At 42.4% G+C, this 12,108-nt stretch overlaps 1 protein-coding gene across 1 annotated transcript; it reads right to left on the bottom strand.

Annotated features, from left to right (window-relative positions):
* Positions 1 to 5,056: 5,056 nt before the first annotated feature.
* LOC147637554 (uncharacterized) lies at positions 5,057 to 5,677 on the bottom strand. Its single transcript, XM_086798991.1, has one exon. It carries the CDS (start codon positions 5,675 to 5,677, stop codon positions 5,057 to 5,059), a length of 621 nt encoding a protein of 206 aa, XP_086655117.1.
* Between the last annotated feature and the right edge of the window lie 6,431 nt (positions 5,678 to 12,108).

Genomic DNA, 12,108 nt, shown 5'->3' with positions numbered 1-12,108 from the left:
TTGTCCAGAGTGAGATGGAGGTATGACAAGCTGGTCCATCCTGTGGAATGGCAGGACATCAAGATGAGAGACATATTATTAATTCCACCTACAAGAAAGTTGAAGGTAGATGAGGTTAAGGTTGTTGAAGTAACCCACTCAAAGAACACCAGAGGGAAAGCTGCTTATGAGGAGTCACTGAAGCAGCAAATAAAAGAATCCAAATCTGTTATAGATGTGGAGACTGTTCAGAGGGAGCTGCAGATACAAAGAAGGTTGCAGGAGTTGGGCCCTAACATAGTTGTCCATATTGAGGATGAAACTTCAGTGAATGTTGACTTGACAAAACCATGCTTGGCAGCATTGGCTCATAAGAATGAGTATTGCTCAGATACTATCATTCTTGCAATGCTCTAGTAAGTGTCTATTATTTTATATTTGTTTGCAAAACAATCCTTCTTGTACCTCCTTTACACCCTACCCTAATTATTTTTTGGTCCAATGCAGCATGATGAGAAGCTGGCTTAACCACTCTGTACAGCATACAGTTCATATTATTGATCCTGCCATGTCCTCCAAGTTAAGAGATGCAAAGGAAACTCCCATGGGTATTTCCAATTGGTTTAAACACTGCAATTTTGATGTTATCGATGTTTTGCTACTTCCATACCATAACAGGTATGTGGGTGACTGCTTCTTTTGGGATTCTTCTTTAAGATTGAGAACTCTTGTAGCCTTTGATTTCTTAATGCTTTTTTCCTTACGCAGTGACCACTGGAGTTTTGCTTCTATTGACATCCAACAGAAGCAATGCTTTATATTCAACTCTCTTAAAAACACACACAGAGAGCTGAAATTGTAAGTGGTGTGTGTGCTTTTTTTAACTTCAAACTTCATTATTTTGATTTAATGCACACTAACTAAATTATATGTATTGCAGTTGTATTAGAAGGCTTCTAGATGCATTGGATCACTGTCCTCCTAATGTCAATCTTTTGGATTCAATAGAGCTAGTAAATTTAGAGGTAAAAAGTCTTTCCCTCTACTGATGTCTATTTCATGCTATGCCTTTGAACCTATTGAATAATTTTGTTTTGTTCAGATGTTAACAGTTTCTAACATATCTTTCTAACTGTACAGACACCACAACAAGATGATTCAAGTAGCTGGCTGGAGAGTGCTGATCAATGCCAAATATATACTTTCAAGCTATTTTGAGATAGGACAGCCAGACCTTGTAAGAAAAAATAATTTTCATTTAGCTTCAAAATCATTGATATTGATACAAAGTGTTCTAAATCATCATATGCCATTGTAGATGAGAGAAGATAGCTTCAGCTCAAACTATGTATATAGTTTCAGAGTTGATACAATTTGGAAGTTTTTGAAGTATGCCTCCCCCAAAACTATTGTACCAGCACTACTGTCGAGTTGGTGGGTGAGAGCTCTAAAGTCCGAGAAGGTGTCATACACCTTGATGACACAGATGATGGTGATGTGGTGCCACAGGAACAAGGACCTAGTGCTGATGAGGAGAAGCCACAGGAACAAGGACCTACTGCTGCTGTGCTGATGTTATTGAGGAGAAGATGGAGCAGCAGCCAAACAGATGCTCCAAGGGCAGTAGAGGAGACAATGGAGCAGCACCAAGAGACTGTATAGGACAGGATGGAGTAACAGAAAATAGATTCTCCAAAAAAAGATGATACGGAGAGCTTGGACTATGTAGAGCAGCCTCTGGATCAGGCTGTAGGTAAATAGAAAATGGTTGTCAAGAATATGTTCTACATGTACAATTAAACACTTTTGTACAAAATTTTACTTTATTGAATACAATACCTTTTCTTTATGGAGTCTGTGTTATCTCAATTTTCAAATTTTCAATGTCTTTGCATTTTATTGAACTCTCTCTTCTTTTGAGCACCTGCAAAAAAGCAATATGAATCAATAGGGTAAAGTAAACTAATAGCAGTGCTTAATGAGACTAGGATAAGTCAGATGGTGTACCTTCTTATTGTTGTAGATAAATAAAAAGTCCTTTGAAATAGAACCTTCTGTCTCAAACACAATGTCATTGCGCAATTGAGCTAGGGAGCAACATTGTCTTAATGAGATATTGACTAGCACATCACTATTCTCAACAACATCAATATCAAGAAGTTTATTTTCTGCACCAAAAGAATCTTCATCTTGATCCATTGGGACTAGTTTTGTGCCTAGAATTCGACTGCGCTTATAATAAAAAGAAAAAATAAAATTTTGTGATGCAACCATGTACTTCAGTTGCATAGAAGGTTGGACAACCTCACAAAACACTGAACTACATGTCTTCTTATCCCAACCTTTATCCAAAAATTGTGGCATGCATGCCAGACTTGTTACTTTAACTATGAACATTTTTTTTGAAACCTTCACTGGAAAGGTATTAAACAAGTCTACAAAAACTGTGAGGCATGCATAAAGAAATTTTTATTATCCTTGTGGCAATATTGGGCCTCAGAGCTTTCTGTACTTCTATGAAAAGCTTGGCCCTATATGCCTCTGTAACACTAAAATGTGGGAGAGGCCAATCCACTGAATTCCATGTCGGAAGGTCTTGTTTTCTTAACACACCATGTGTGTAGCATTGTCCAGCAACAACTGATAAAAATGATCAGTAAAAAATATACACGATTGAGCTAGCTCTGTTGCACATCGACCTTGGTATTGTTGTTCTCCTATCGATCCATGCAAAACATCTATAAATCCCAGAATACAATCGATGTTTTGCCATGTCTCATACGATGAAGGGTATAAATCTGAAATAAAATAACACAAGAATGTCAATAAGCAAAGAAAGAAAGCTTCATCTTAAAAATCCATACACCTCATAAAGAACAAAACCACAATAGAAAAATATACAATTAGGCCTGTGTTGCGGAAGATCATTTGGATAGTTTCGCAGCAAGACAAGTTCTTTATACATGTACACATGCTGAATCAAAACTTCTTTCACGGACTTGAAAGCGAACCCACCTCAAACTTTTTCACCTGTACAACCAACTAACAAGCACTATACCTCGAGAGGCACATCAGTGTGAAAAATTAAAGACTCGTTTAAGGAATCCAAACTAGAAAAAACTTGAAAACACTAACCTACCTACCAGTCACCACACTACTACTGAGGATACGGTAAGAGGATGTTGTAGAGTCCTGGCTCTAGCCCTAAGGCTAAGCCTCTATCCGCATCATCCAAATAAATAAAGTCAACCTCAGTAGTGCCATGAGTTTCATCCGTCCATTCATCATTGTCAGATATTTCCTTTTCATTTTCCCCATAAACTCATCAAGAATGTAACCATGCGAGGATAGTCATCTTGTGGAAAAGGGAAGCATTGGGCTATCGGGGATATGTCCTCTACGGAGTAGGGGTCAGTCATGGTCAATAAGCGAATTAGCCATTCTAATTCCTCAACATTTTCCTCTCTGGCTAGTACATCTATATGATCCCATTCGGTTTCAATTACAAGATAGCACATGTGAAATATCTGAGAAAGGTACAGATGATACCTCTCACCAAAGGTGGGAGTGGATGAAGTGTATGATGATCGTGCATCTGCCATATCTGCAAACACAGATATAGCATCAGTAGATTTATGACAGGTCAATCTAGTTCCTGTTTGTATACGGATATTTTTCCTGTTTTTGTGCTCTTGCTCTTTTTACTATTTTTTGTTCATTTTTCTTTTTTCTTTTTTTATGTATGAAGCTATATATATACATCCCCTTGAATTTGGCAATTACATGGTCAGGGGAGAAGGTTAGGGAGGAAGCAATAGAATGTCGAGCGTGAGTACATGCTCCCCCTTTCCTTGGGTAGATCATATTTTCTGCAATGATGTTGCAGCCTCTTGGAACCAATTTGTCCAGCGGGTCATAGGTTGTGATGTGGGCAGATAGCTTTTTATGACCCTTGTGGCCACATCCAATTGCAGAGATGTTAGTGTACGCTCCCATTGACGAATGGAGGAAATGGTTTCCGACGATACTATTACAAGGGGAGACGTAGACTCATCGATCTTTTGTTGGGTGTTGACAAGAGTAGGTGTAGAGCATGAAGAAACTTCTATATCAATGTGTGTTTGGCATGAAGAGCTAGAAGCTTCATGTGACTCCCCCCTTCCTGAGCTAGGTGGTATTGATCGATATCGCTTGGGAATCCAAACTAACTCTGGAAGAAGTGGTGCGGAGCACTCTGTTACCTTTCCCTTACCACGGTCTTGAATTGTCGTTGGGGTGGCAGCATTTGGTTTGTAGGGTTTTACAGGTGATGTAGAGGGATTCAGCTTATGTTTAGGGACCCAAATCTGGTCATTCCCCTCGTAGTACCCTTGGGCTACTAATAATTTTTTAGGGATCCATCGTGATGTTACATTGCCCTTTCTCGGGTGGGTAGCTGCTTTCCTTCTATGAGGCTTCTTGTATGAACAAGATTGAGCAGGGGAAGTAGCTGTTAACGAATCTTTTGGGACCCATTTGTATATACTCTTTGGCATAGTAAGCGGAACTTTAGAGACCACCTTGCCTGTTTCCACTCTTGGCATTGAAGTGGAACTTTAGAGACCACCTTGCCTGTTTCCACTCTTGGCGTTGAAGCGTTAGAGGGGTGGCAAACAATCAAAGATGGTTTTGCCACTGGACTTTGTGATTTTGCATTATCTAGCATTTGAGTTGATGACTTAGGTGCGGGATTTTGAGCGGTCAGACTTAGTGTTGGTTCTTGCGTTGTGACTTGTCTGGTTGCCCAATCAATATTACACTTGGTGGCCAACATCCATTTGCGCCCTAAGTTTACAGTCCCTTCCATGGTACCAGCAGGCATAACCAAAAAGCTTTGAATTATGGTCCCCTTGTCATAGGCCACCGGAGTATGTAGAATTCCTGAGACAGGGGTTTTCTTCTTGTTGATTCCTTAAACTTGGATAGCACTCTTGGATAAAGGTGGTTTTCCAAGTTGACACCACACGCCGTATGATAGCAAATTGTGTTGAGCTCCTGTATCCAATAATGCATTATACAGCACCTCCCCGTAAGGACTCTATAACTCAATTGGGTATCTTAGAGGTGGGTCAGATTCCAGTGAATCCTCCTCTGCCTCCTCGAAAAATACTTGCGTAATTCCCAAGTTGGCTTCTCGTTGTCGCCTAGCACGCTGTTGACGTTCTTTGGCTTCAACTCTCGCTTGTATCTTCTTAAGCTCCGCTTGTTCTTTAGCTGCCTTCTTTTGATGGATTGCATGTAACTCCTCTTGGCTCAGGGGGTCATAGTATCTTTTGAATTTACTCCCATTAAGGAATCCAATGGTTTCAACTCCGTCAAGAGTCTCCACTCTGATGGTACCTTGCGGGGTAATTTCACATACTCTATACCGTCCCTTACCAGCATATTTGAGCTTCTTCTTTTCGTTTTGCACTCCATACATCAGGACTTTATCCCCAACCTTGATGTCCTTGTCCTTTAGGTGGCGATCAAACCATTTTTTCCTTCTATCCTTCTCCACAAGGGCATTGTACACAGCCAATTGTCTTTCTTCATTTAGCCACTCAAGGATATACAGTCGCTCTACTAATGGATTACCATTCCAACCCTCGTGAGTATCAACACGAAGACTAGGAATGACAAATTCCCATGGCATGACCGCTTCTTGGCCATATACCATTTTGAATGGTGTGCAATTAATAGCCACTTTGTTCCCAGTACGATAGGCCCATAAAGCTGTCGTAAGCTTTAGATCCCAATCCGTGCGATGAGCTTCAACTGTCTTTGTCAAAACAGAGATTAAAGTCTTGTTGGTACTCTCAGCTTGGCCATTCGCTTGCGGATAGTAAGGAGTAGATTTATGATGGGATATCATGAAATTTGTTGTGAGCTCCTTAATCACTTCATTTATAAAATGCGTACCATTGTCGCTCACAAGTTCAAAAGGACAACCGAAGCGTGTGATTATATTTTCAAAGAGGAACTTGGCTGTTGTCCTTGCATCTGCCTTACGTGTCGCTTTCGCTTCAGCCCATTTGGTCATATAGTCAGTGGCCACAATAATATAGCGAGATTGTGTGTTGCGGGCCGTTGGGCTAATTGGACCTACAAAGTCTAAACCCCACTTTTCAAATGGTTGGTTTACTTTGATCGGATGTAGGGGCATCTGATCTTTCCGCTGGGGTTTCTTGTATCGTTGGCATTCATCGCAACCCTTCACAAAGAGTGATGCATCTTGGAACATAGTGGGCCACCAATACCCTGATTGTAAGATCTTTCGCGCAGTTAAGTCTCCTGAGAAGTGACCACCGGCTACACCCATATGTGCCTCTTGCAAAATGTATAGATACTCATCCTCTCGGGCACAACGCCTAAGAACGTCATCCTTTCCTCTTTTATAAAGAGTCCTGGCTATCAGGCAATAGGGTTCACATTCTTTGATCAGCTTTCGAGCTAGATCTTTACGAAGCTCCTTGGATGGAAAGCCATTAACCAAAAAGTTAACAATCTTCTCACTCCATTCAGGCATTGTCTCCACCATGAACAGGGAAGTGTCAGGTAAGTCATCATCAACCCCCGTAGGAGCCTCACCATTAGGTATGCGAGACAAATGATCAGCCATAACATGTTTTTTGCCAGGTCTCATAACAACAGTGAAATCAAACTCAAGAAGAATCAATAGCCATCGTGTGATTCTTCCTATGGAGCATGGTTTGTTTACCAGATACAGCAATGCTTGATGATCCACATAGAAAACAAACTTGGTGGCAAGGAGGTAATAACGAAATTTCCTTACTGCATATATCATTACCAACCCTTCTCACTCCGTAGTGGTGTAGTTCATCTCAGCATCGTTCAACTGGCGACTGGCAAAGCTAATGGGGTAGTCTAGCTTGTGTTCTCCAGGTTGAGTTAACACACACCCAATAGCAAAGTTTGATGCATCAATATGCACATGGAAGAGTAAATCCCAGTTAGGCATTCTCAAGATTGGAGCACTCGCCAAGGCCTTCTTTAATAGCTCATAGGCACGGTCACATTCTTCGGTCCAAATAAACTCGATGAGAAGCTTATACAATGGTCGAGCTATCTCGGCGAAGAATAGAATAAATCTTCGATAATAACCAACGTGGCCCATAAAGCGTTGGACTCCCTTATAGTTGGTGGGTGGGGGCAATTCCAGAATGACCTTGATTTTACTCTTGTCAATGGAAATCCCATTTTTGGACACTATATGCCCTAAGATAACTCCGTGTTTAACCCAGAATTGGCATTTGAAAGGATTCAATGAGATGCGATATAATCTACACCTTTCAAATATTTTTCGTAAACACATCAAGTGCTCGTCCCAAGAGGAATGAACACAAAGATCATCTAAGAAAGCTTCACAGAAGTCCCTTAGATATTCCTTAAAGGCCGTGTTTATCAATCGTTGGAATGTTGTAGATGCATTGGTCAAGCCAAAAGCCATGACGCGAAAGGCAAACACTCCAAACTCCGTGATAAATGCTATTTTAGCTTGGTCCTCGACTGCGATTGTGATCTGATTGTAACCCGAGTACCCATCTAAAAAGCTATATGCCTCCTTGCCTGCCACTCTTTCAAGCACATGTTCAGAATATGGCAAGGGGTAATGATCCCTTCTAGTGGCTGCATTAACCTTTTTGAGATCAACGCACACTCTGAGTTTCCCATTCTTCTTTGGTATGATGACTATCGGAGAAACCCATTCTGAGTGCTCAATAGGGTATATGAATCCACATTTTACAAGCTTTTCAATTTCCTCTTGTACAATCTTTGCGTACTTAGGATTCATTGGGTAGGGACGTTGCTGTACTGGTTTAGCAGTGCTAATCATTGGAATCGTGTGTTGCACCACAGAGGGTGGAACACCCTTCATATCATGATATGTCTAGGCAAATATGTCCTTGAATTCCTTAAGAAGCTTTGTAAGTGCAGCTTCTTCCGCCTTGGTGAGGTCTTGAGCAATAAAAACTGGTTTAGACTCCTCACTCGGATCTGCTAAGTCTATCTCTTTAACTACCGCCTTGGTGAGGTCTTGAGCAATAAAAACTGGTTTAGACTCCTCACCCGGATCTGCTAAGTCTATCTCTTTAACTACCGCAGGGCCATCGTAGACACCGCTACTCCCATTGGTAGGCGTTCGTTAGGCTTTTGTGTAGACCACTTTACGTTCCCCTATGGTGAATGATTTGAAATGCTCGGGAGCGGGGTGTAAGTCTACTGGTTCTTGTTGTGCCAGGCTTTTTTCTTTCAATTCCGCCTTCTTTTGTTACTGAGCTAACTCTTGGTTTTGTCGCCTTCTTGCAGTACGACTTAGTTTCGGCTTCTCTTCGATTTCTAATTGGGCGACGTCATGAGGTTGCAGAATACACCACATGACTCTTTGGAGGTATTGTCCCCAATTATCCACTAACTTTCAATGAGCGTCAATAGCTCCTACATAACTAAGCCATTCTGCGGTGGATCTCTCCTTGTTTATTGCAGTGCATACATTAGCTCGATAGCGTTGCCGCTTATGTCTCGTTTTCTTCTTACCAAGTTTTTGATTTTTGTTTCTGTCAGATTCGAACTCACTTGGTTGATCTTCACTTGTGTCCCCCTCACTTTCGGATGAACTGCAAGAGGTCACTGTCCTAGGCCTTGAGCACCTTGCTTCCACATTTGGGTGAATATTTGATTCATTCCCCCCATCAGCAGGCTCAGAGTTAGTTTCTTCTTGAGATTCATACTCAGAGTTGCATTGGTCAGAGTCTTCGCTACTTTCAGTGTCAGTGGAGTTTGCCACTTTCTCGCCATCAGGAGTCAAGTGCATAACACCTATCATGTTTATTGGCACTAATGGTGGCATATCTTGCCCCTCAGGTGTTACCCAACTTGTGCCTCTATTTCCCCATGTGTCTATGGTTGCCGCTAGGTGTACCCAATCCACGTTATCCGACTCAGTCATACCCGGTAGGACATCCATATAAGGAGAATCTTTTCCATCATCAGTCTCTTTTTTGCATGTATAGCAATACCTTAATGGGGTGGAGTGAACAGTGGTATCCGATCAATTATCCATGATAACCTTGCTTCCTAAAGGATGCGCACGACCATTCTCAAGATCAACTCGAATGACAGAGTCTTGGAATTGTAGGTAGACATGGTTTTTCGACCAGTCATGTACCATTTGTGCTTCCCTCATGAAAGGACGTCCTAAGATCATTTGATATGACATAGGATGCTTGGAGAAATCCATTACAATGAAGGTATGTTTTACCTTGTATCCCAAAACCTTAAGGTCCCTTAACATTCCAATAGGTTTAGCAATAGTTCCGTTTGCCATCTTAACCACTATGTTTGTGACTTCGAGGTGAGGTCTCCCCATAGATTCCCAACAGTTTTTAGTCACAATGCTCACTCCAGCACCACCATCAAGGATTCCCTTTAGAGTTAATCCCTTAGTAGTAATGGGGAGGGTTGCATTAGATTCGTCACCTTCAAAGTACTGTCCCAACTTGTTAACAGGTATTTCAACGACCGAATCTTCATCTAAGTTGGGTTGTAGATCCCAATGCTCCCCTTCATCTTGAAGTGTGTCGGGTCTATCCATATTTGCAAATTGTGGTAGCCCCGCCTTTAGTTCTCCATTGAGAAATGCCCGAAGAGCTAAGAATAGCTCAAGATCTCCGTATAACTTGGATATGATCGTGGTTCTGATTTCAGAGGACATGAAATCCATTAGCTTGGACACATTCAACGGTACTTTTCGAGACATCACCCCTTGACTAGGGACTGGTGAAGATGGAATCACTTCCTCTTCAATGGGGTCAGGCATTCCCTCACTAAACATTCTTTCCAGCAAGAAGGGTGTTTGCCCACTTCCCGGATGTCCTATCCTCACTTTCTTCTCGAATGATACTCGGTATAGCTAACGGTTTATGGTTCCTGTGAGGCTGAACTTGTGTAGGAAACACTGTGTCTGGAATTTTGATTTTTCTCGGGTTTGGCTCTAGTTCTCTTTGTGTTTCTTCCACCAAACCCCTTAAGTGTTGCACTTGTTCAATCTCCTCAACTGGGTTTGGGTAAGTTCCAATCTTTTTCTTGAGGGTTTTTGGCCCACGTGGCTTGTCTTGGGGAGTCTCAGTCAGTTTGGGTGGTCGAGAGGGCATTGACTGACTTGGTTGTGGGGCCGAGGAAGTTTCCTTCTGTTTCCCCTTATTTATGTACTCGCTTGATTCTCCTTCGTTGAGCTCCCAAGTGGGTTCCTCCCTTAAGGTAGTGGCTTTGGTCCCCATGGTTTCTATTGAATCAGAATCATCTTCAGGATCATTCATATACACGGGGTCATCTCCTGTCCCTATGTTGGTCTTTGAACTGGGCTTGGAGCTCATGGCATTAAGCGATCTCTTTCGTCGTGTTTTCTTTTTCTTTGCCTGAGCGATTGATGCAGTATCCCTCTCTTCAAGAATGTAGTTTTGATTTTGAAGCATTGACCTTGTAACTACATTCGTGGGTACAACGGGTGTGGTTCCTCGTGCTTGGTTGGTGACCTCAACCAAATTCAATGGCGTAATCTTGGGTGCATTAGGATTATGTGGACATTGAGCGATCAAATGATCTATGCCACAACGATTACATGTAAGTACCGGCATTCTCGATGTGCTCCCTTGATTTGGTTGCATTTGAGTAGCGATCTTCTGTAGCCTATTAGGGCACTCCGCTACACGATGCGGTCCACCACAATCGTAGCATTGAAGAGGTGGTCTTCGCCAAGGTATTAAGGTTTTGCCCTCTTGTGGCGAGAGTAGCCGCTTGATATACAGGCTTGACTTGCCCGAAATGATCCTCCATGTAGTACTGGGGAATCATTTCAAACGTATCAATCCCATATGGAGCAGTGGGATCTATCTCCTCTTCATAATCCCCACACGCACTATGTGACTCACAACCCATCTGGTTTATTGGGGTTATCCGTGGATGTGGAGGTTGTGGTCCTAGCACTAGCGGTGGTAACGGCACAGACTGGACTACATTCAGATTCCTTGGAACTATGTGCTGTGAACAGTTGCTTGATAGGTTGTGCAGGCATCAGCGCGGGTACTTGAGGTGTGTTTGACCAGGCTAGTGGTGCCTGATTTGCCAACATTCACTTAAGTACTAGGCAATCTTTAGATTGATGGCCATACTTACCACATGCATTGCAATTCCCATTGAATTTGACTCTGAATGTGGGACATTCACTAGTGCTATGTGGTCCTAAGCACACCGAACACCATTGTTGCTCTCTCCTTGGGTACATATGGCTATTCTGAGGAGCTCGATTACCCCTACAGTATTCTTGGAGAGCCTTAGTAAGGTCGGTCACAGACATTTCAGATATCTTGGGCTCCTTGGCAATAGGTTTTACCGTCATTGGCTCGTGCCCAGATACTTGCGAACTAACGGATTTTGTCTCCGAAGACACCTTTTTACCTGCAATCATCAAGTTGTCTTCTAACTGGATTGCATTGGCAGTGACTGCTTCCCACGTTGTAAGACCTCTAATGACTAGGCCATTGTATATGTCCTCGTGGCGCAATCCTCGGATGAATCTATCGAGCAGTTGGTTATTATTGAAGCGCTCATCGGGAGTGCAGCGAGAATTTAGATGCTTCAATCGACTTATAAAGTCTCTCACTGACTCCCCTTCCTCGCGTTTAGCTTTTTGGAGTTGAGATGCTACTCCCCAAAGCACACCCTCACGTATGTATTCTTTCAAGAACAATCTCTTGAGAGTGGGGTAGTGAGTGCGCTCTTCAACCCTTAAGGTTCGATACCAATCTCCGGCCTTCCCACTCAAGGTTAAGCCTAAGACTTTACACTTATGCAGCTCATTGTGCTCTTCCAAGGAATCACACACGTGTTCGAAGACTTCAATGTGCTTCCTAACATCCTCGTTACCACTGAAGTTCTGAGTGAGCTTATCCACTTGTACTGCCTTGCTTCTAGGTTCTCTCTCAGGCATGCCCCGCATGTTTTCCGCAATAGATCATCCGATCCTCTAAGCAAACGCTGCGAGATCACCTAGGTGAGCAGGCATAGCTGGTGGAGGCACTTTTGGGATAG

Source organism: Cibotium barometz, chromosome 6 (assembly GCF_041138505.1).
Source record: "Cibotium barometz isolate CiBa-2024 chromosome 6, ASM4113850v1, whole genome shotgun sequence".
Lineage (NCBI taxonomy): Eukaryota > Viridiplantae > Streptophyta > Polypodiopsida > Cyatheales > Cibotiaceae > Cibotium > Cibotium barometz.
This window is presented reverse-complemented; position numbering and strand designations above follow the sequence as displayed.